The sequence below is a fragment of the Temnothorax nylanderi genome, unplaced genomic scaffold (assembly GCF_030848795.1).
Source record: "Temnothorax nylanderi isolate EJ_2023f unplaced genomic scaffold, tnyl_v1.0 TNYL_tig0518_pilon, whole genome shotgun sequence".
In the NCBI taxonomy this organism is placed as follows: domain Eukaryota; kingdom Metazoa; phylum Arthropoda; class Insecta; order Hymenoptera; family Formicidae; genus Temnothorax; species Temnothorax nylanderi.
This window is the reverse complement of record NW_027249580.1, coordinates 20,109-43,852: the sequence shown is the minus strand read 5'-3', so window position 1 is coordinate 43,852 and position 23,744 is coordinate 20,109. Positions and strand designations below refer to the sequence as shown.

Sequence of the window (23,744 nt, the reverse complement as noted above, 5' to 3'; positions counted from 1 at the left end):
GCCAAGCTGCATTTAGACGTCACAGACGTTTTGCTCTGGATTCGACAGTTTCGGCATTTAGTGGCAACTGACATCACCAAAATGTACAGGCAAATCAACGTACATAAGGATGACTGGAATTTACAGCGGGTCCTCTGGATCGACAAACAACTCAAGGAAGTGGAAAATTATCTAACAACGGTCACGTATGGTACCAAGGGTGCCCCGTTCTTAGCAGTGCGAACACTGCTGCAACTGGTGAAGGATGAAGGCCATAAGTTTCCCCTTGCAGTGCCGCCACTCACTGAGGGTCGATATGTTGACGACACCTTTGGAGGCGCCGACACAGTTCAGCAGGTAAAGGAAATTGCAGTGCAACTGAAGAATTTGTGCATGGCGGGCGGGTTTCCATTATCAAAGTGGCACGCGACTCATCAAGATGTGCTCACTGCGGTTTAAGCAGAAAAGGAACAGGGCTCACAAATTGCATTTGACGATTGCACAACCAAAATCCTCGGATTAAACTGGCTTCCTCACGAAGATTCATTCACATTCTCAACAAGGATCTCATCGCACACCAATCAGTTCACCAAACGCCTCGTTTTGTCTGAAGTGGCTCAGATATTCGATCCACTAGGCTTTGCATCACCAGTAGTGATCAAGGCGAAGATGCTCTTGCAGGAGCTATGGCTCCATAAGCTCCGATGGGATGAACCACTGCCATCCCAGCTCTCATCACGGTGGCTCACCATCAGAAAAGAACTCACCAGCTTAAGCAGAATCTCAATACCTCGATGGTATAACACATGGAGTACCTCGTCAGTGGAATTTCACAGCTTTTCTGATGTTTCTCAACTAGCAATGGCTGCAGTCGTATATATCACCGTCCGCAGCTCAAACGACGCCACGATTTCATTGGTGTGCTCGAAAACTAAGGTAGCACCGCTCAAACGGCTCACCATCCCGAGACTAGAACTCTCCGCAGCACTGCTGCTCTCAAGGCTCATGCGATACGTTCAAGCCACCTTGAAGTTGAACGTTACAGCAATTCACCTGTGGACGGACTCTGTTGTGACACTCACGTGGATCAAATCTCATGCATCGCGCTGGAAGGATTTTGTGAGAAACCGAGTTTCTCAGATTCAAGATCTCACTGCAAAAGCACACTGGAGATACGTACCTGGTACATCCAATCCAGCCGATTGCGCATCACGAGGATTGACTACTTCTCAACTTCAAAGCCACTCATTATGGTGGACGGGACCACCGTGGATACTCACACCTGAAGCATGGCCATCACAACCCGCGCTGTCGGACGAGTTGAGCTGCAGTGAGGCCCGTCCTGGCATTGCGCTACATGCAGCGGCATCTCAGTCGGAATACCACTGGGACCTCATATATAGGTACTCAACCCTCAATAAATTATTGAAAGTAACAGCTCTCTGTTTCAGGTTTATCTCTCTCTTGAGAAAGCGCCGAGCCAAGTCACTGGACTTGAACTCAGCTTTGGAGAAGGCCAGACTATTCTGGATCAAGGCTACTCAAGCGGCATACTTCACGCATGAGATCAAGATGCTCACGGCCAATTCGAGACTACCACCTACTCACGCATTCAGTCGATTGACTGCGTACATAGACGCTCAAGGGGTTATCCGAGTTGGCGGCCGCCTCAACCAATCAGCACTAGCTCAAGACAACAAACATCAGGCGATTTTACCTCGCCACTCACGGTTTTCAACTTTAATCATCGCCCACGCCCATTTGCGTACTCTACATGGAGGAACACAGCTGACATTGGCTCATGTCAGGCAACAATATTGGATCATCGGCGGACGGGCTCCGGTGAAGTCTCATATCTTACGGTGTGTCGTGTGTGCTCGGCAGAGGGGGATCCGTGCTCATCAACTGATGGGCCAACTACCTCTCTCTCGGGTTACGCCGTCACGTCCGTTTGCTCATACAGGAGTCGACTATGCCGGACCGCTCACCATCAAGACATGGAAGGGACGAGGTGCGAAAACCTACAAGGGATGGATCTGTGTGTTCGTCTGCTTTTCCACCTCCGCAATTCACCTCGAAGTAGTCAGTGACTACTGATCAGAAGGATTCATAGCAGCCTTCCGAAGATTTGCAGCGAGAAGGGGAATTGCTCAGACCATGTACTCGGACTGCGGGACAACTTTCATTGGAGCAGACGCCGCGCTCAAGAAAATGTTCGTCCAAGGCGCTCAAGAACATCAACGGATTGCTCAAGTGTTGCAACTTGACGGCATAAGATGGGAGTTCAACCCACCAGGTGCTCCACACATGGGGGGGCAAGTGGGAGGCGGTTGTAAAGTCCGTGAAGTTTCATTTGAGACGGACCATCGGGGAGACTCTACTCACGACGGAAGAACTAACAACGTTGCTTACGCAAATAGAAGCCATTCTCAACTCAAGGCCTTTGGAACCGTTGAGCGACGACCCTGAAGACGTCTCAGCGCTCACCCCAGGTCATTTTCTCATTGGAGGTCCACTCACTACCATACCCGAGCCATCTCTGATCGACCTGGCAACCTCGCGACTGTCTCGGTGGCAGCTCATCCAGCAGCATGTTCAACAATTTTGGGCGCAATGGTCGGCGCATTATCTGCAACGCCAGCAGGCAATATCCAAGTGGCATCATCCTAACAACAACATTAAGGTGGGCTCTATCGTACTGATCACCGAGGAACGCTCTCCACCGTGCAAATGGCCACTCGCCAGAGTAACGGCTTTGCACCCCGGAAAGGATGGACTTACTAGGGTGGTTACCCTCAAGACGGCCACCACGACGCTCACCCGGCCAATTGCCAAGCTTGCCATGTTACCCATTTCATCAGGATAAAGGATCAAGAGTAAGGAATCATCAACAAGGTTGCTGATGGCGGGCGGAATGTTCGAGATTCCGTTATCACGTTGCGCCATCTCATCAGATGGCAGCATCGATCGGGTATCGACAGGCCGGATCAACGCGGCAGCTTGCGCAAGCACGGGCGCGCTCATCGCGAACTTCTCCCTCGCGCCAGTGTGAAAACATGTCCGCGCTGTGATCAGACGTACGACGACTACGCTGTGCGTTTCGCTAGTAGAACTGTATTACAGTGCCCATTGCAGTGATTGAAGCTGCCGAGAAGCTTTACTAACGTGTGAAGAGACCGCTCATCAACTCTGGTGCATCAACACGACTACTCAGGCTCACACGTGCGCGAGTGCCGACCGCCACGTGTCTCACCGGCTCACGGGTCACTCACCACACCAAGACAATTAATATAATTGATCTTGCTCATCTTCAAACATTCACAGACTTCTCAATTCTACACCGCTCACGGATTCTCAGGTCAGATTGTATCTTTTTGACGTATTAAAGACGGCTCAGACTGTGGTCTGAGTTACACAAAAAATAAAGGATTAATTCGTTAACACCCTCCACGCGCGTCCTTCTCATCCCGCTTCCATCGCCGGGAATTATCAGCGATTTCGCGAACAATACCATATTGCATGTTATCTGATAAGAACACAATTTTGTACAGTTATATGTGTATTTATATAGTATAAAATGTTATGTAAAAATGTTATGTAATACAGCATGACAAAATCTCTGCATACCATCATAATTAAACATTTTTAATAACCAATAACACTGCAACTAATTTAAAAAATAATGCTTGCGCAGGATGAATGCTGGAATCGTTTCATCGTTTAAGCGACAAAGTGGCATTGTCCAAAGGCGTACGAGACAGTCAAACCGGTAAACACGACGTATTTACTTATAAACTTATACATTTATATATTGCTGCCAAAAAGATTCGAAACTGTGAGATATTTCAAAAACTATTTAATTATAGTAGTGATTCAAATTGCAGGGAAGGTCATCCATTGCGTATCATCAAAAAACCAAAAAAATACGTTACAACATCATCTGAGCCGGAGACTGGGAAGAAGACTACTACTGACAATAAGGAAAATGAGAAAGACATTGAAGAACATATCAATGACTTACGGAGAAACCTAAGTACCGAAAATACCACTCTGAATCACCTGAGTGCTAGTCAAGTGTTCGGATTAGCGCCATTGAAACCAGTCGTAGCGAATACTACAGGCCCCGTCACACCCGAAAACGCCACGGAAAAAACGTACACGCCGCTATTGCCGCTAGTGCCATCGGCGCGCTCAACAGGATCTGCAGACCCGTACATATCCGGAAGCGCTTGTAACATTGACGTCTCCAAGTCGAACTGTTATCAGCCTTTCGAAAAGTTCACACGGCCACGCTACGACAACGCGATGCTTTGCGGAAATGAGCTTATTGAGCAACGTCAGTACGCAGCACCATCGGCACCGTGCACCACAATGTCTCGCTCCGCTGCGACAATCGTCGATTTTCGAGACCAATTATATACGGGTTTGCGGGAAGGACCTGAAAATACTCGTCAATCAATGCTGAGAGACATTCCTCAATACGGGTGTAACCCTAGCCGTACCACGCGAGACGATGAAATGCAGTACGTGTTAGAAAAGATGCTTGTTAATGTCTTAAGAATAACTTTATCATTCAAAATTATTGTTTCAGGACATTGCGAGAGAAGATCGACAACTTCGTCACAAGGGAAGAGTACAATAAGTAAATCGAATCGTCTTTTGTATAATTGCAATTGCATTTCATTTTGTGTAATATCAGATTACTGTCATATATAACCCGCACAGCACTGAATGACATCAGAATGTCACCAGAACATTGCAAAATATCGGACATAAGGCGTTGATCTGCTGTCAAAATGTCTTTGATATCATCGCTAGAATATTGCAGATTTCAAATTTGACATTCGGTACTGTGTGGAATTTAAAATGTTACAGATTTTCAGATTTTAGAAGCAACGTTTATTATATAAGAAAATTAATGAAATTTACAGAAAATAATGAAAATCAGTAATTTTTTGTATGACAGTTATTTAATATAACATCAGTAAAAGTTTAATTTTCCAAACTGTCGGATTCCGCAGTGATGTCATGTTTCTAAAAATTAAGTACTTTTCATTTTCTGTGAGTATATAGTAACTTCATAATTTGGTATTTTTAGAACTTTACTGGAGATATCCGAAAAGATACCAACCAAAGATGATTTGCAGTAAGTAAATGTCTTTCTTACAAAATTCTTTCTTTTGAGCGGATCAACTCTCCTCACTGCATTTTTACGTTATACGTGATATATTCGTGAATATGGAACATGTATGTACGCGTAGAAGTGCGATAAGTGCAAAAACTTTTTCTCCAAAAGAACTCTAAGGGACTATCTTACTTTGTCCAAGTTGAAATAAAAAGCGATTATTACCAGTGGATTAGCTATATTTCAAAATGGAATTTTGCTAAATATTTACTCCCACCGTGCACTAGAATTCGAGTAATCGGTTCTACAAAATGTGTAACTGTAACGTTCAAGCCTCATAACTCGAAAAGTACTTAAGGAAAAATTATTTAATTATAGTGTTTTGGAAAACTCTCGAGGTAAGCTACAGGAATATGTAATACTTTTCCGTATAAAAGTTTGGACAAAGTAAGATAGTCCCTGTCAGTAATTAACTGGTCACAAAACTGATCACACGAGATCGTATAAAGCACAATATTTCATTTTCAAATATTTTCATTTTCAGAGTTATCAACAGGAAATTGGATAAGTTGTTACGGAAGCGGATAAACGTAATGCCTACAAAACCTACGTCGTTTCCTCTGTCGTCTGTGGAAGAGGTGGTAGCGTTCGAAAATGTTAATGACGAAGAGTACGAAGCTGCTGTGAGTATTACGGATACATAAGAAATGAAAAGTGCATAGGAAACGAAAATGGATTCCCAGTAAACACCAAGTTACATGTAATGTACCTGTTAGTTGTAATTTTCCACTCAACAATATAATTGTAATATAACACGTGTGTTATATTACAATTATATTATTGAGTGGGAAATTACAACAGGTACGTTACATGTAACTTGGTGTTTGCTGGGTTTATTTTTATGTTGCTAAATTCGCGGTTTTATACGAATGCAAAATCACGAATAGGAAATATCGTGTTTCAGTTCAAATGAATAAAAAAGTGAGTGAATTGTTTTAAATTTAACTTTAAATTTTAAAAAGTATATCATATATATTAGATATTTATATTATTTTTGAAATCATTGGTACGAAATTTCTTATAACTCACATCAAAATTATAAAATTTTGTATTTATGAAATTTGAGCATCGTTTAAGCCCAAAAAGTCAATTTGGCGACAAAAAATAAAAAAATGACACTGGTACAAAAATTTCCTTGTTCTAAGTACGATGAATAAATCGCCAAATTAACTCTTTAGATTCAATCGGTGCTCATTCGAAATACAAAGAACCGGGGAAATTAAATTTCCTCGAAACGTACCTATGCTATATAAAAAAGAACGGGATTTTTTAAGACAGTTTGATGTTCTTTGAAAAATGTTGAAAAATGATAGATTAAAAAAATTTATAATAACTCAACCAAAAAAGAAATGTATGTTTGACATAACAAGGTGTATTTTACTCTGTGATTTATTGAAAAAAGGTGTTTTTCCCGATTAAATACAATGTTAAATTTCATTCTTTTTGCGTGGACAGAAGATATTACTTCATATCGATTGCAGAATTTTCGTGTTTTTCGCTCTACCCTAGCGCTTATCCGTGAAAAAATTCGAGCCTGTATAAGTATTGACGTCCATCGAAAGAATTTCTTTGAACAGTTTTTAATACAACAATTGGAATTTTGTGCGTCAGATATTGTTATAAGCCATTATTAATATATGTATTCTAAGCACTTTTCATTTTTCATTAAAATATCAAAAAGATATAGCAATAGGAAAAATGCACGTGGAAAAATTGTGTCCCTAGTATCCCCTTACTGCAAGGTATATGTGATTATTTTTATTTTTTTATGATGTATGAAAATTCCATGAAATTTCAAGTAAGTTAGATACCCGAATAGTCTAAGACGCAGGTAAACGTCGTGACGAAACGGTATTTGTTGAGACTCATCTTTAGAAATTTATATTATCATTTTAACCAATTGAAGTATAAATTCAATATACGAATGTATACATAGTTCTTTAAGGCTCCTGAATATTCGCCGCGGACATATTGAAAACGTGACGTTATAAGCGAGAAATGACACGATAGACACGTCGAAGTTTTTTGCGTAACATCTGTAAATAAAGAGAATTTGGATAAAACAAAAAATAATGAGATCGCCTATATAGGCTTCATTTCACGTGCCTTTTACGACTACTTATTGACTGTCAGAGGGGGAAAGGATAGTTAAAGTCCATTTTTACAAGTGCGTTAAAGCGATCTCATTATTTATTTTGTTTTATCCAAATTCTCTTTATTTACAAATGGCACGCAACAAACTTTGACAAGTCTAGCGTTTCTCGCTTATCACGTCACATTTTAAATATGTCCGCGGCGAATACTCAGAAGCCTTAACGTTTAAAAAAATTACATTTACAGCATTTTTTATCGGTATTAGCATTTTTTACACGGAGACTTAATATGCATAAACATTAATAGAATAGAATTCAGTTTTGCATTCAGTAAAATATCAATTAATTTCACTCTAGGTTTAGAAATAATATAAGTGAATTTAAATACATTGACATTGATTTAAAAGGCCTATTAATTTTAATCCATTCTTGTCTGCTAGAATTAAGCCAATATAAAATAATATAAAAAATGCAATAACATAATGTATTCAATTAATGTCGATTACAGGTCGATTATTTTGTATTTCTTGGGGGAAGAAGTGTCCACGAAGCCGTCGTCTTCTGTTTGAAGGAGTCAATATCAGACGTCACGATTCGCCACTACTCGGTCTGGGGAGAGCGTGGAAACCGCCCATTGTTCGATACGAAAATTATCAAAGCCATTTACGGTGAGTTAATGAATTCGGTGAGACGAATTTTATTATTAATTGTTTGTTTATACAGCATTATAGCTTACTTAAAATCTGCAGCCTGTCGAATATCCAATAATAATGCAAAATTCCTATCTGTGAATGTATTCGAAATAGGTCCTGACCATTTTTTAAAATATACGCATGTGTTATAGTGTAAAAAAAATTAGTATAGAGATTACCCCCCCTAATGTTTATATAAAATATTTAAAGACAACAGATTAATTCTCTTTATACGGCAAGCCCGCCATATATTGCAGGTAGTGTAAAAAAATAGGTTTAGGGTACATTTTTTACTACCAATGATACCTTGGGGTTTTGAGGTCGATGAATATAAATTTGAAGTCGACATTGCAAAATTAAAAATGGCAGATCCAATATGACAGACTGAATTACGAAAAATAAATTTTAGCTCTGAAAAAACTTGTACACGTGTATAATATACTATTAAAAGAAAAATTAATTAAATATTTCTTTGTTTTCGAAATTTAATCGGCCATAATGGATTCGCCATTTTGTATTTTGTAATTTCGACTTCAAATTCGGATTCAGTAATCTTGAAAACCCGGGAATACAAATTTCTGACTCCATTGGTGACATTTTTTTCTTCCCAAAATTGGCACTCATAGCTAATTTAAGCTTGCCGCGTAAAGGATTAATAAAAATTGCCATAAATCAAATATTGTCAATTTCCGAATAGCATAGACATTTTAAAAATCGTTATAAATTTGATATATTTAAAGCTTTCTCTACGTGAGAAATTGTACATTTAAGCGTGTTTGTTTTTTATTTCAGATGCCATTGCTGTGAGTTTTCAACCGCCTCCTAACCGTGATGATTTTTTTAAAGAAGTTTCTGAAGGCGTACGCTTTGGAAAGCAACGTACTCGGAACGTCGTTCGACGGGCAAATGTTCGGAATCCTGGTATACGTGCTCGAAATCGCCAAACAGCCGACGTCAATTTAAATGGCGATCGACGCGAACGCGAGGAGGTACTACAAGAAAACGAAGACGATGAACAAGCGGATGATGCCAGTGTAATGAATGACATTTAATGATTATAAAAATCTAATTCTTTTTCTTGAAAGTTTATATATAATGTTAATTATATATAAAAAGTTTATTATATAATATTACGAAATAAATAGTAATTTAATATTGAATTTGTTTAAGTGTGTGATCGACATTTTCAGTACTTCCACCTAAAATCGGAACCCACCCTTACGAAAAAGTACGTATAATTTTTTGTGATAACTTCTCTACAATGCTGTATAAAATGATTTTTGAAACATTCGCAGCTAACACAAGACTAAAAAGTTAACCCAATAATATATATAGTCAACTTATAGACGTAAATCATCACTAAGTTGTGAAAAAAGTGAGACGTTAACCATTTAAAAATTGACTATTATTATTGGGTCAACTTTTCGGTCTTGTGTTAGCTGAGAATGTATTAAAAATCAAGTTATACAGCATGCGTACTTCATATTATGTCAGCATATTTGTAGCATTCATGATTAATCATGCATGCCGTCGTCCTGCTGTCAATATGTTGTAACTATATGTTGTCGCAGATGACATATGGATGACGACAAAATGCTAATTGCAAAGTAGTCAAGTTGCCGTCAATATAATCTCACGTGCAGATGTCATGCATGACAACGACTTGCCATCATTATGATATCAAACACCGTTCGTTGAACGTAGCGCATGCATGACGACAACTTGCCATCAGTTTGTTGAATTCTAATTAAGACTTTACATGATGTCAGAACAACAGTCAGTTTGTGGAAACACCTTGGCTTTAGTTTGGTGAAATTGAATGCGGAATAAGTGACAGCAAAATGACAACACGTTGCTCTCATTTGGCTATCTGGATAATTATTTTTTAAAATTACAATAGAAAATTAAAAAATATAGAAAGAAGAAATGAATTACACGGCATGTTAATGGTGAAATAATTTCGATTCATACTGTTTGTTACATCTTGCACTAAAAGTTTGAAAAATGGTGTCGCAAAATTGTTGCATATTAAGAAATGGATTATTTATCGCTTTTCGCTAATTTTGTCACTTCTTATTCTCTGAAAAGTAGATTGTAAAATTAATTAATATAAAATGACATACCATTACAGTTTGTGAAAATATTATTTATTAAATATTATTATTTTAATTAATTGTAATGTAAATCACATCATATTACAATGAAACGAATAAAATTTAGAACATAAAATGAAAGTAACGAAACGAATGACAAGGACATATTACAAGAACATGAATTAAATTGTAATATAAATGCTATCATATTACAATGAAACGGATAACATTTCGAGCTTAAAACGAAAGTAACGAAACGATTAAAAAAGTAAAAATTTAACGCATATATAAAACGTTTACCCGTAAGTATCGAGAAACGGCAATCTGTAACATCACATATCACAGTTATAACGACTATTTTGCAATGCAAATAAATTTAAAATTTATAAACTTTTTTGTTTGTGAATATCGACAGTTTCTTATTTGTTTTTAATTTAGAGCTTTCTGCGGAAGTATTTTTGTTCAGTATCCTCATTCTTATGTATGTTCGCGTCCGTACTAAACAAGACACAACTTCACTAGGAATATCTTTTTCCATCATTCGTTTTAATACTTTCTCAGTAACAGTTTTAAAAATCCAAGGGCCTTTCTGCAATGTTCCTGCTCCGTGAAATTTTTCAAATTCCACATTCATTACGTTGGCAACGTTCAGTAAAGACGCTGAAGGAGTAATAAGTCGTCCTCTAGATATGTAGCTAATCCAATCATCCTCGGTGTTCGTGGACATTGCAGTACACGTCCCCAAAGATGGATATTTATTTCTAAATTTGAATGCTACGTATCCAGCAACGTATTTCAGTCCTTCATCTTCACAAATTGTACCATCGTTGAATTCCTCGAATTGTTGAAGTAAATCTAATTCTTCTGAGATTTGAGTGTAATTGATATCTATAACAGATTAAGGACAATGCCAAAAAGAAAGGACAAAATAAAGATTTTAGCAACATGTAATACGTGTGAACCTGTTAACCACTCTTTTATTATGACACTTTTATATCTTTTATAATATAAAATTTTCATTTACTATATTGCAGTGAAAAACCTACATTAAGATACCTTGAGTCATTGGTTAAGAGATTTCAGAAGTGATAACGTAATTTCTCACCTCTATAGGGAAAAATTATTACAATTTCCAACAAGCTATTGACACGTAATCTCACCCAATGTACAATGTTACTGTTTAAAAGCAATGATCACTAATTACGATTAGATATAAACTGTTGTAAAATGTTATAATTTTTCAATTGGAATGTTCGACATTACGTTATCTACTTTCATAAGACATAGGCACGTAATAGGTAGAAATAGGTAGATAAGGTAGACGGAGAAAACTGAGCGAGGCTCGCGGTTTTTTGCCATAAATATAAAAAGAATGAAAAGTAATGGAAGAGATTCAAGTGCTGAGAACCTGGTGTGACGTCCGCCGATACACTTTTTTTTTTCTTTTTTCCTTTTTGGGCGCCCATGCGTTAATTCTCTCCCGTACCGTGCGTCTTATTGTTAGTTGCCTCATTGTACACCTTAGTTATTAAAAATATTATTAATAATTGCTTATCCTATTTCGCGACAATACTAAACCAGTAATAGGGAGAACGTGACTTCGGTCGGCAATATTTTAAATTGTTAGAACTAAATGATGACAGATATAACTCCTGTAGCGTTCGCTGGTCCCGCGCGGCGAGCGTTATCGGACTGCCTGTTATCTTGCCTATTCAGCACCATCCTCTCAACGCGTACAGTACATCTTCATTCCTTATATTTTACGTCGTACATAACGCAAAACGAATTAACCCAGTCAGATCGCGAGGAGTAACGACACATTTAAATATTGTTAGCGACAACCCATTCGAGCCCACCGAACGCGTTCGTTTCCTAGTATTGTTGCTTATTATTGCACTACGCGCTTGCCTACGCGCGCGCGTACACTCGCAGTTCGCTATTTTATGTTCTGCCTTCGCTACGTAGCTGTAGATTGATTAATCCTTATTAGCGTAGATTAACGGGCGTAACTCTGAGCCAGCCGCCTCACGACAATACAGCCATGAAGTAAAGGAGCTATCACACGTATACGACGCTATCGCAGTTTAAGGTTCGGCACACGCATCGCATGTACATAGATTGACAAATTTCACCTAAGGGATATTGGCTATGCAATTTCAAATCACGCGCCTAGAACTTACCCCGCGAATTCCGTTAACTTCTCACTATTTTCATTTATAATCGGTGTAACATTAATGATGGCTTCTTATACGTATGACAGCATAATAGATCACTCCACACACACCCGACAACACACACACGATTATCACACCGTCGCAGGGATAGTTGTAATAAACAATTACACTGATCGGTTATGTGAGCTGGATGCAGCCCGCAACCCGCGTAGATACGATTTAAAATACAAAGGGACAATAGCTAATAACTTTTGTAACGGCTTGGCAATAGATTAATAATAATGTTAAGGAATGCATACTGTCAGCAGTTCCGAGAAGGCGCGCGGAGAGCCAGACGCTCTCACGCTCACCGAGCCGGTTATCTCGATACGGATGCTGTCATCAGCACCTTCGCACGGCGAATACGCCTCGCTTCTAACCGCTAGAAATAATTAATTACAAAACTCTTTTTGAATCACAGGAAAGAAATTTGGAATCGATCGCGAATTAATATCACAAATAGTGACAGGGGTGCATCAGCAACAACAGTGACCGCGCCGACGCTGACCGCTCGCCTTCTCCCGCGCTAGAGACTATCTCGAATTCTAGGATCATAGGCTAGATTGAAGTAGAAACAACCCTGCATAGTAATTAAGTTGCCTATTCAAATTTATCCGTAGTTAATAACAATAGGAAGCAAGGGAGGACTTGCGTACCGAGCGACGCTTGCACTTAGTACGCGCGGCCCGTGGGCCCTTCCCCTACCCCCGTACCACACCGCGCTCAGCAATATAAGACCCTGCCTCGAGACGCGGGTGCTTTTATGTGCCGCGAATCTTTCTACGGTTAACTTCACGCCATTTTTCCTTCTCACAAATTTAGAGTACATTCAAATTAGAGTAAAGTTTAGAGTACATTTCAAATTAGAGTAAAGTTTAGAGTACATTTCAAATTAGAGTAAAGCTTAGAGTACATTTCAAATTAGAGTCAGTGAGAGTGCCACGAGATCTTCAAGTAACCAGCCTGAAAGTGCGTATCACTGCCACTCGCAAGGTAGCAGTTCTATTTGGCAACAACGGCGACCTTCGATCAGGCTTTCAAGGAAACGAAACCTCGTAAGTCGCGATCTCGTGCCACTCTCCATTATACCGTCGCAAAAGCGCCCGCCTGTTCTTCCGCTCGGCCCGGGCAGCGCTGTATCACCGCTATCGCGTCCCGCGACGAATGTAACAACCGTCTCAATGCTTCACCGTTCGTTTCCTGCGATTTTATTGTAACAGCGGGAAGTAACTCTTGCTTAATGAACAACTATGTTTTAATCTCTTTATCGTTTATCTATTGCATTAGCAATTTCGACGCTGCATGTGAACTTTGAAATTGTGTTAAATATATAATTTCGCACCACTCAACCGTCAGTTTTCGCCCTCAATTGTTTTGTGTATCTGACTGTGTATCCAGGGAGCTATATCGTCTTACTCATGTTCTATATAAATACGCCCCTTCGTCGGACGTAACATTTTCTGTTATCAATAATCGATGCATTCGCGCTTACCATTCCTATTTGTTTTCGGACACCAAACCCAAACATTTCCTTAATTCATTGACGTAGAATCGTAATTGTACTATTTTGTAATCGTACGAGAAATTCTTTTCATTCGGCAAATTTGACTGCAAAGCCTCTCAATACGAATCATACGAGAGATATAAGGCCCTGGTTTCTATTTTCACAAATATATATATATATATTCCGTAGCGTTTATGTGTTATTAAACCGCCGGACGTAACACTGGCATAGGAAAAAATATGTAAGTATTCTTTCAAAAATGTCTGTTATCATGAATGGTAAGAATGACTTATTTAGTTATAAGCTCTCTGAATAATAAAAATAATTTTATATGAAGTTAATTCATTCAGCATAGAGCCATACTTTTGGCGAAAAATTTTATGTCTCAGAGCGCTATCTACTTTTGACACAAACTGTATGTAACATAAAATATGAAGTTTTTCGTTAATTAAAAAAAATTATATGTTATAAACAAAATCATACGGAAATTACTGAGCAATCGATATATTCCTGCTATTCCGTGTTGTTATTGACTATACTATTTAATTTGTCATGAATACGTTTTATTTGAAAGAAAAATTATCTACTCTATACTATATATATTACCAGATATAAATATTAAAATATTTTTATCCTCCAAAAATGTTCTCAGCGTTTAAGGGGCAGTCGAAGTAAGCTCCAATTGTATTTTTTGTTTCACAAGTGCACTTCTGAACGAAAATCGATGTCATATCTTATACAGATAATGTGATAGCTATTTCAAATATTACTCTCGTAATTTTTTATATATTTATATAATTTTTTAATCATATAAAAATAAAAAGACTTCAACTGACCCTTAAGTCTTGTAATTTATTTGGAATGAGGATGTTACCACATCGAGGATCACTCTTATATTCATCACTTTTTTCGTCACAGTCTTCACGCGCAACATTGCTGAAACTACTCTCATTATCACTTGGTTGCTTCGTATGAGTATCTGTTGTTGTGAAATCTTCGTCAATCCCACTAGTTAGGCACACTTCAGAGATGGAGTCGTCGACAGCACTTGTGTTACTCCCCACTGTAAAAAAAATCTGCGGAACCCTAGTAGCATTATACATTGGCGCAATATTGGCTAACAATATGTATCCAATTTTTCATATTGGTCCAATATTAATTGTTCACATTGGTCCAATATCGTAAAGTAGACGCTCTTTCTTCTTTAGCCAATATTGAATTCTAATATTGGATCAACATATTGATTTCATCTTTAACCAAGATTGGCTAATAATACGTACCCAATTCTTTTACATTGGATACAGATCAATTTCTAATATTGAATCAATATTGTAAAAACAATTTTCTTTCTTTATCTAGCCAATATTGAATTTTATTAATAAGCCAATGCATCGACTTCTTTTCAATATATTGGCAAAAATTAATTTTTATCATGGTACACTAATGTCTCTATCAATATTAATAGAGACATTAATAAATCATGACAAAAAAATAATTTTTGCCAATATTGATTAAAAAAGTAGTTAATGCATTAATTTATAAATTAGAGTTCATTATTGGCTAAAAATAAATGTAAAACCTGCTGTTATTTAATTTTAAACAATTTAAAACAAAAAATAAGCATACAAATAATATTAATTTATGATAACTTTCTAGTTTTATTCAGAGCTTGTTTTCTGTATAAAGTTTTAAACATGTTCATATAAAAGAATAATATATTATATAAAAGAAAATAATATTAATAATGTAAGAAATACCTTATACTTACATGTAATGTAAGTTATAGAATAATAAATTACCTTTATGGCATTATATTTTACTTTAAAATAAGTTTTGAAAATATATAGAATATAATGAATATAAATGAATTAAACCTTAATAAGTAATAATATACTCTTATACATTTTTAAAGAAAGTTTAGTCTTGATTTTGCACTCTCTTATCTTCTTCCTGTGCCCTCTTTTTTCTTCCTCCTTCTCTGTCTCCACTCTCAGCAAGAAACTTCGATATTTTTTTTAGAATTTCGCTTTTTGATGTATTTGGTATCTTATTCGAAACAATCTCTACAAACAAAAAATATATAAATAAGTTTATTACTAAACTGTATATAAGTTTTTTTTATTCCAAACTTAATTTTTAATTACTTAGGGCTGGTTGTTCTAACCTGTTGGTAAACTAACTAATAGTTAAATTATGTTTTTTTCCTTCACATTAGACAAAGATAGACATATGACTTAACTATTAGTTAGTTTATCAACAGGTTAGAACAACCTGTCCTTAGTAATATAAAAAATTTATGTATTTTGTACTAAAAACTAAACATAAAAAAGTATAATTTATAAAATTTAAAAATTATATCCAGTAAAGTACATCTTACATCTTACAGTAAGCTATAAACATATATATCAACGTATATATAACTACACTTTGATTAATATATTATAGCTATATATATTTAAACAAAAAAGAAGACTTTCATGTTTAATATATATCTAATTATTGCACCTCATATATATAATTTAAAGAAATATTTTTTTAATTTTGTTAGTACTTTTATTCAGTACTTTGAAACAAAAAAATTTTTACTAATACAAAAATAGCTTACCAAATACTGCAGCAGCAACCTTGGTTGCAGAAAAATCACGCTTCTTTTGCTTTCCACATCCACTAAAATGTATTGAAACAGCCTTTTTCAAAAGCAACTTCATTACTGATGGCACTAATTCCTTCACCGTTTCTCCAGAAGCAAGTTTGAGATATTTTATCTAAAAATTAAAGTAAATTGTTTTACACACACACATACATAAAACAAACATATTTGTTAAGCTAAAATAAATCGTTTTGTATATAGCTTTTTTATAATATTACATTAACAAAAATAAAGAAAAGTGCAAAATAATCTGATTTTGTGATTTTGTGCTCATTTATTCCTTCAGTACCAAATGTAATCTAATTATATAAAACATGCTCTTCCAAAAATGTTGTGAAAAAAATTAACCTTTTCTTCGTCATTCTTTATTATTTTACTTTTTTATGTCCTTACCAAAGATGTAAAGTCTTCCTCAGAATTGGCCAAACAGTCATCAATTTCATTAAAAGACTCCATAGAAGAAATCGGAAGTAAGTGGCTAAACTTGTTTATGCTACTCTTGTCATTTTGTGTTAATAGAATATCTAGTTTTACTTTAATTTCTTGCTGTTCTTTTTTTGATGCAATTGTTTCCAATTTGATTTCTTCAATTAGTTTAAAAATCTGTCCCAAAACTCTTGAAAAAATTATATTAAAATTATATTTATATTAAGAAAAATAACTAAATTAAAAAAGTATTGTTTCTTCTTAAACTAGAATAGTCTATAACAGAATCTAACCTTCTTTCTTTTGCTGAATAATATTTGTAGACTTTTGTGTGTTAACTTCTTCACTTCTTTGGATTTTTTCATTGTCATTGCACATAGTAGAACCATTTGTAGCTTGAGAATCCCTTTGCAATTTTGTGTTAACTTCTTTACTTTGGATTTTTTTATTGTTATTGCACATAGTAGAACAATTTGTAGCTTGAGAATCCCTTTGCAATTTTTTCTTATGTTGATTTAATTCTGTTATTTCGCAATCATCTATAATAAAAAAATTTTATGAATTTTAAAAACTTTGGATAAAAATATTTTTGCTTGATAAAGCATGTTTCAGTAATCTATATATATATGTAAATAGAAAATATAACAGTATCATTAATCAATTAAATTTAACAGTATCAATTAAATATATAACTTTATCACGTTTTATTTAATGCAATTAAAATTTCTTATTAAAAATGAATGTATTAAACTGTGTAATCAAAAATTTATTAAAAATTTGGAAATGACTATTTTTTACAATTGTTCTATTTCATAACACAAAATACCATTAAAGTAATAAATTACAAATACAAATATAAACATAGAGTTTATTTCCATGCAGGAATGCAGTAAATATATAATATAAAGAATATATTTTTTTGCCAAAAGTGCTATGTATTGTAGGTAAAAATTAAATATCAAATACATAATATAATAAATGTGTAAATATCAAGAAATTATTATAATAGCATGTTTGTTTTATGCTCAGATATATTTTTACCTTGAACATCAGGAAAAGATGGAACAACAGGACGTTTAGTTCGTTTTTCTGAATTTATGTGCTTTTCTGATGCTAAATTTTCATCATCGGAAGAAGTACTTGCATCTTGTGCAAATCGATATGGTAATTTTTTCTGTCGTTTTGATGTACAATGTGATTCCAAATCAGAGTCACTACTGCTCAAGTGAGACGTGTCTTGTGCTTTATATGCTTTTTTAGTAGCATGAGCAAGACTATCTATATAAAAGAAATTTATTAATGGATATATTAGGTAAGGTAACCCAAAGAAAAATATAAATAAACTTATTAATAAATAAAAGACATACACACATATACATATACACACACATACACATATACATACACACGCACGCACGCATGTACATACAAACACATATGTAGGTATATGTTTTATTTGTGTATAACATACTTTATTATAAAATAAAATTAATACTAATAATTATATAATAATTTTTTTACAGTTATGTTAGAAGAAAGAAAGCTTTAAAATTTCTATAAAATTAATACCAAATAAACGTTAAATTTGTGTTCAGAAAATTAAACTACATCATAATCATAATATCCAATGTTTATTCAAAGTTGTAACAAATTATATAAAATTTCATATATATTCTTTACCATAATTCTCTACAAAAAGTTTATTACATAATATTTATATTAGCGTAATCTTAAAAAAAAATTATTTATCAATTATTTTACTTTAACTTAACTTTTATATATCCTAATCATGATAATAAAACAGCTTAATATAAAAATATATAGGGCAGTAAAAATATAAAAAGTATATACCTGTATGTCCCAAAACTCTTATATTGACAGAGTTCCAATCATCACTGGGTGGAGTACAGTTTTTAAGGTATCTTTTTAGGCTTGATGAAGTTATGTTTTTAGGCCATAATGCAGTTTTGTTATTAGGACATATCCAAGAAGAAAGGATAATTTCAACACTATTTTCTTCAATAAATTCGACTATCGCGTATTTTTGCATCTATATGTCAAGATGTTTACAATTATTGATTACTTTCAACAGTCAAAACAAAGTATTTCTGCAATGCTTGCGAATATCTTTTTATTTATGTTAGACAATATAATCAAAAAGTACAAAAATAATAACTCATTTTCAAAAAAAGATATGTACGTATGTATTTTTATCCGTCAAATAACACATTGACAAAAAAGTTATATTTTGAAAAGACAAAAATCGCAATTAGATCTATATAGTAACTGTATGTAACAGAGGATATGCAATGTATGAAATATTATCTTTAAATACAATACATTTGGCTTCTATTTCTGATAAATGAACTATTTTTAATGAGTCTTCCAGTTTATACATTCTATATATTTTTAATTTCTGAGATTCACAAGGATAAGTAAAATAATTACTGTATTTTGTAAATTGCTTACAAATGAAATTAGTACACTGTATTTCTTGTGAATTATGAAGAACAATATTGAGAATTTGTACAATAATTCCATTTTTTAACAACGCGTAACAGTCAGCTCTATGACAAGTCACAAAATGATATTTGTTTATAATTATCTGTTTATACTGATTTACTGAGCTTTCCATGCCAGCAACAAGTGGCCCACATTTATGTTTACGCTTTAATTCGCAATTAGAAATTTTCCCAGAAATGACAGCACTTTCACCAAGCCGTCGTGATAATTGTGATAACGGTTTTTTCCCACTCCGAAGAGATCTTTTTATTTTTCCAAGTAAATTTTCAAAATCAAACGAACTTATGTCATCTAATGGCCTATTAAAATGTCTAACATCATCTGGAAGATAAACAAGATTATGGACATTGTAAATTTTAGAGCTTGGTCCAAAAAAATCATCTATAGTCTTAACAAATTCTATCAGTAAAGTCTGTGCATAATTACATAACGGAACTGCTAAGTTTGGATGTGAAAGAATAAATATAGCTACATGAAAAATCTTAAAATGTTCGATACGATTGCCTGAAATAATTCCGTTAAGAACAAAAAGTCCGGTATACAAAAGAAATTGGCGTAGTTCAGTAGCTTTCCATCTTTTTACTTTATTCAAACATTGTGGTTTCCTTGCAAAATCTATAGGAATGTATTCGTGCAATGATTCTAATCTCTTATTTAAGACATTAATTGTCCTTATATCTAATTTACAAAAATAATTATTTCCTTGTACCATTTGTAAGAGTATTCTTCTCATAACTCCTAAATGAACAAGATGCATTGAATCTAATATAAATTTTGTAACCATAGAAAATTGAATCTCTGTTAAAGGAGAAATACCATTGTGGTGCTGCAACTGCGTTTGCAGCAAAAAACTCTCATCTGTTCTTATTTCAGCATCAACTTCATTAAATATTGTTGCACCAAACGGATGTGTTCCTTTCTGTGTGCACCTTTCGCAACCATAAAAACCATTATGTCCTTTAATTACTTTAACAAAAGCTCGAGCAGGTGCATCACAAATAAAGCCAGAAACCGTAACTGAGTATAGTTTTGTATCGATAACTAGGCCAACATCACAAAGATTTTTGTATTCTTGGATAAAATCTTTCAAATATTCATGTAAATCTGGAGGTTTAGATTGGCCACAATATACAGCAACAATAAAAGGGTCAAGTTTACGAAATGATTGATCTATTTTGCAAAGTATCGGCCAAAATTGAATAGATGAACTATTGGCTAATGGTAGCCCGTCAATGTTAACAAACAAATTTATTTCTTGTAGCCATTTCAGTTCGGGTACTTTTACAAACAAAGTTTTTAAATTATTGGCAATTCCAAAATAACAATATTGTCCACCATGCATTTCAAGAACAGAAGTATTTTTTGGAGTTTTTAATAAAGTCCTAGCATCAGAACATACATTAAGATTGTATTCTTGTAATGTACGTAAAAGAGAATTCAAAGCTGTGTGAGAGACTCTATATTCAAGAGCCCACTGGGCAAGATCACTCGCTAAGTTACGATTCGTTTTTTTTGTAGAATTTGTTAAGACATTAAAAGTATTACTAATAGAAAAACCTGCACTATTATCATCGTTAGTATTTCCTTCATTAAAATCATCTTCAAATAGACAATACTCAATAGAAGAACATGAGCTGTCAAATTCATTATTACTGCAATTAGAATTTATAGTTTCTCCCTCATTTATTAATAATTCATCATCAAGGATTTCATTTTCATTAAGTTGCTGGCAGTGCTCTAACAAATCAGAATTAAGAGATTCTTTAGAATATTTTGTTCTCATTGGTTCTTCAACACTATTAGTTTCTTCATCCTCTATTTCAAGTATTGCAAGATGTTTTTTAACTCTTTCATTAATTCTTTTCCATTTAGTACCTCTCTTTAAAGACATTGCAATAATACTTATATGTTATATGTGCGTTTAAGAAATATATATGCGTATTTAATATGTGAGTCTAATTATAAACTGTACTCTCTCTATTTATTAACAACAACCGTTAAATGATGCAGTATGAGTATTTTAGAGGACAAAATTGAAATGAATATAAAAATTATGGAATTTCACAATTAAAGCAGCGTAATAAATCTGCAAAATATAATTTCAGAAATAATATATGTATACGGTGTATTAGAAAGAGATAAAAGCATAGACGTATATAATATAGACTGAGCATTCCTATTGGAGATCTTCCGGCAAGATTTGAAGGACAGAAGATATGCTTGCAGTGGCGATTTCCTTTTCTAATCGTATCCTAACCTAAATGTTAGAAAAGGAAAGATCTTGTCGGAAGATCTTTAATGGGAATGCTTAGTCTATTATATACATCTATGGGTAAAAGGTACAAAAAATCCTGGTAAGAAATATATTAATTCTTACCTTGGCTGCGAGTCTTCCTCTCCTAATTTCTTAGGCAAGCAAATTTTAAGATTTGATGCCAACACTCAAAAATAGTTGACTTTGTAAAATATCACTTTATCTCGTTCTTATCTAACGCGAACAAGCAAGTGATAAGATTTATGGAATAATTTCTGGAAAATAAAGATCTGGTTGACAAACAATTTAAGCGGTCACAAAGCAACAATTTTATAATCGACAGATATACATATATCGTACATACTTTTATTAAAATATACAAGTAAAGGATGAAAACATCGGTCATCAGATTCTTCAAAGAAAAATTATATAATCTCAATTTAAGAAGGAAAACTATGGTTGTGGACAGAAAGGTTATCCTTTAAAGGTTAAGTTTTGGATTTGTTTGAGTTTCCCATTTGGAAGTGGATGAGTACAATGCATAAGAGCAGATAAACAAGATGTCAAATATGTTAAAATGTTAAAAAAATCGCGGTAATTGCTAGACATGGTAGCTGGATATTAAATATAAATAGTATGCGTTCTGAAACTTAACCGGACAATCTTTTTGTCCACATGCATACATATATATTACCTTTATTTCACGTCTCCGAAAAGATGCAAAAACGTGCACAAACACGTTCACTCCCGTTCAAGGTAACGGTAACGAACTCACGTATGTTAATCGGATGAATTTCAACTGAGACCAAGTACCGTGTAGTGCCGTGTACGAGTGAAATTGGGCTTGGTAGCTCACTTGGCGCGAAATAGATCTCTTCTCATTGGGCGTTTAGTAGCAATGGAACATGATTGGCTTGTATCTCTATAGTATCAACGAATCAACGTAGAGTGTAAAGACGCGCGAAATGGGTTGGAAGAAGATTGTACATCTGGCACTCTAATAAATGCGCAAAATTTATATTACAGTTTGCATACGTAATTAAAGAAATTACGATTGATTGCAATAAATTTGAGATTTATTGCACATTACAATCGATTTACTCTGATTTTATAAAAACGCGGGTTTCCGAAAAATAATATAATTTAATTAATTATAACTACAGAAAAGAAGTATCACAATATATAAAAATTATATTAATTTAAAAGTACTGGGCGGTTTGTTTTGAAGCTTTCAGTGCTGTAAGCATCATTCTGTCTTTGTTGCACATTGAATATGAAACGAAGATAGAGCAATGCTTTCAGCGCTGAAAGCGTCGACGCAAACGCAGCCTAAATATAAAAAATATTCACACATAATTAATAGGTACTGCAATATTGGCAACACATGCGCATGCATTTTGCTACCAATATTGGTGTCGTCATGGACACTGCAATATTGGCAACACATGCGCATGTATGTTGCTACCAATATTGGTGTCGTCTTTGGCACTGCATATTGGCAACACATGCGCATGTATGTTGCTACCAATATTGGTGTCGTCTTTGGCACTGCAATATTGGCAACACATGCGCATGCATTTTGCTACCAATATTGGTGTCGTCTTGGGCGTTGCAATATTGGCAACACATGCGCATGTATGTTGCTACCAATATTGGTGTCGTCTTGGGCGTTGCAATATTGGCAACACATGCGCATGTATGTTGCTACCAATATTGGTGTCGTCTTGGGCGTTGCAATATTGGTAGTGTACTAGCATTTTATTAATAACCAATATTATCCTTGCATTGGGCAATATTGGCCATAATATTCCCAATAAAACCAATATTAAGCCAACATTTGCCAATATGTAGCCAATGTATAATGCTACTAGGGTAGTATATACCTTCTCAATCGATAACGAATATCCAAGGCTGTTGGCTTATCGTTTGTAGCTCCCATTGCTCGCAAGTAGGAAAACAGATTTTCAAGCACGTCTTGATTCAAACGATTTGTCATAATATAAGACATGTCAGTGTTGAACCTTTTTTATAAGTCATTGAAAAGATTTACCAGCGAAGAATTACTAATGATAATTCCCTTTTGAAATGGAACCAACGTCTTCCATTTGCCGACTCTCATTTCTTCAATTGTT

At 34.8% G+C, this 23,744-nt stretch overlaps 3 protein-coding genes across 3 annotated transcripts; 2 read left to right on the top strand and 1 right to left on the bottom strand.

Annotated features, from left to right (window-relative positions):
- The first annotated feature begins 2,136 nt into the window (after positions 1-2,136).
- Positions 2,137-2,845, top strand: LOC139783582 (uncharacterized). The gene is made up of 2 exons (XM_071722740.1): positions 2,137-2,294; positions 2,338-2,845. Exons 1-2 carry the CDS (start codon positions 2,137-2,139, stop codon positions 2,843-2,845), a joined length of 666 nt encoding a protein of 221 aa, XP_071578841.1.
- An 814-nt stretch (positions 2,846-3,659) lies between these two features.
- LOC139783581 (uncharacterized) lies at positions 3,660-9,001 on the top strand. The gene is made up of 7 exons (XM_071722739.1): positions 3,660-3,748; positions 3,864-4,502; positions 4,571-4,621; positions 5,078-5,125; positions 5,649-5,787; positions 7,766-7,925; positions 8,742-9,001. Exons 1-7 carry the CDS (start codon positions 3,675-3,677, stop codon positions 8,999-9,001), a joined length of 1,371 nt encoding a protein of 456 aa, XP_071578840.1. The 5' UTR covers positions 3,660-3,674.
- A 7,935-nt stretch (positions 9,002-16,936) lies between these two features.
- LOC139783589 (uncharacterized) lies at positions 16,937-20,605 on the bottom strand. Its single transcript, XM_071722750.1, has 4 exons — positions 18,687-20,605; positions 17,877-18,113; positions 17,129-17,374; positions 16,937-17,025 (listed from the first exon to the last, which is right to left on the bottom strand). The coding sequence occupies exons 1-4, from the start codon at positions 18,883-18,885 to the stop codon at positions 17,000-17,002; spliced, it is 708 nt and encodes a 235-aa protein (XP_071578851.1). The 5' UTR covers positions 18,886-20,605; the 3' UTR covers positions 16,937-16,999.
- Between the last annotated feature and the right edge of the window lie 3,139 nt (positions 20,606-23,744).

What these genes read in the sequence shown, in the direction of transcription:
- LOC139783589 (XM_071722750.1), bottom strand. Translation starts at nt 18,885, where the DNA reads ATGCAAAAATACGCGATAGTCGAATTTATTGAAGAAAATAGTGTTGAA. An exon ending in AAGAGTTTTGGGACATACAG is followed by an intron (nt 18,114 to 18,686) that starts GTATATACTTTT and finishes TCTTTTATATAG; the next exon opens with ATAGTCTTGCTCATGCTACT. An exon ending in TATTCAGCAAAAGAAAGAAG is followed by an intron (nt 17,026 to 17,128) that starts GTTAGATTCTGT and finishes AATTTTTTCAAG; the next exon opens with AGTTTTGGGACAGATTTTTA.
- LOC139783582 (XM_071722740.1), top strand. Translation starts at nt 2,137, where the DNA reads ATGTACTCGGACTGCGGGACAACTTTCATTGGAGCAGACGCCGCGCTC. An exon ending in GGTGCTCCACACATGGGGGG is followed by an intron (nt 2,295 to 2,337) that starts GCAAGTGGGAGG and finishes GTTTCATTTGAG; the next exon opens with ACGGACCATCGGGGAGACTC.
- LOC139783581 (XM_071722739.1), top strand. Translation starts at nt 3,675, where the DNA reads ATGAATGCTGGAATCGTTTCATCGTTTAAGCGACAAAGTGGCATTGTC. An exon ending in CGTACGAGACAGTCAAACCG is followed by an intron (nt 3,749 to 3,863) that starts GTAAACACGACG and finishes TTCAAATTGCAG; the next exon opens with GGAAGGTCATCCATTGCGTA. An exon ending in ACGCGAGACGATGAAATGCA is followed by an intron (nt 4,503 to 4,570) that starts GTACGTGTTAGA and finishes TTATTGTTTCAG; the next exon opens with GACATTGCGAGAGAAGATCG.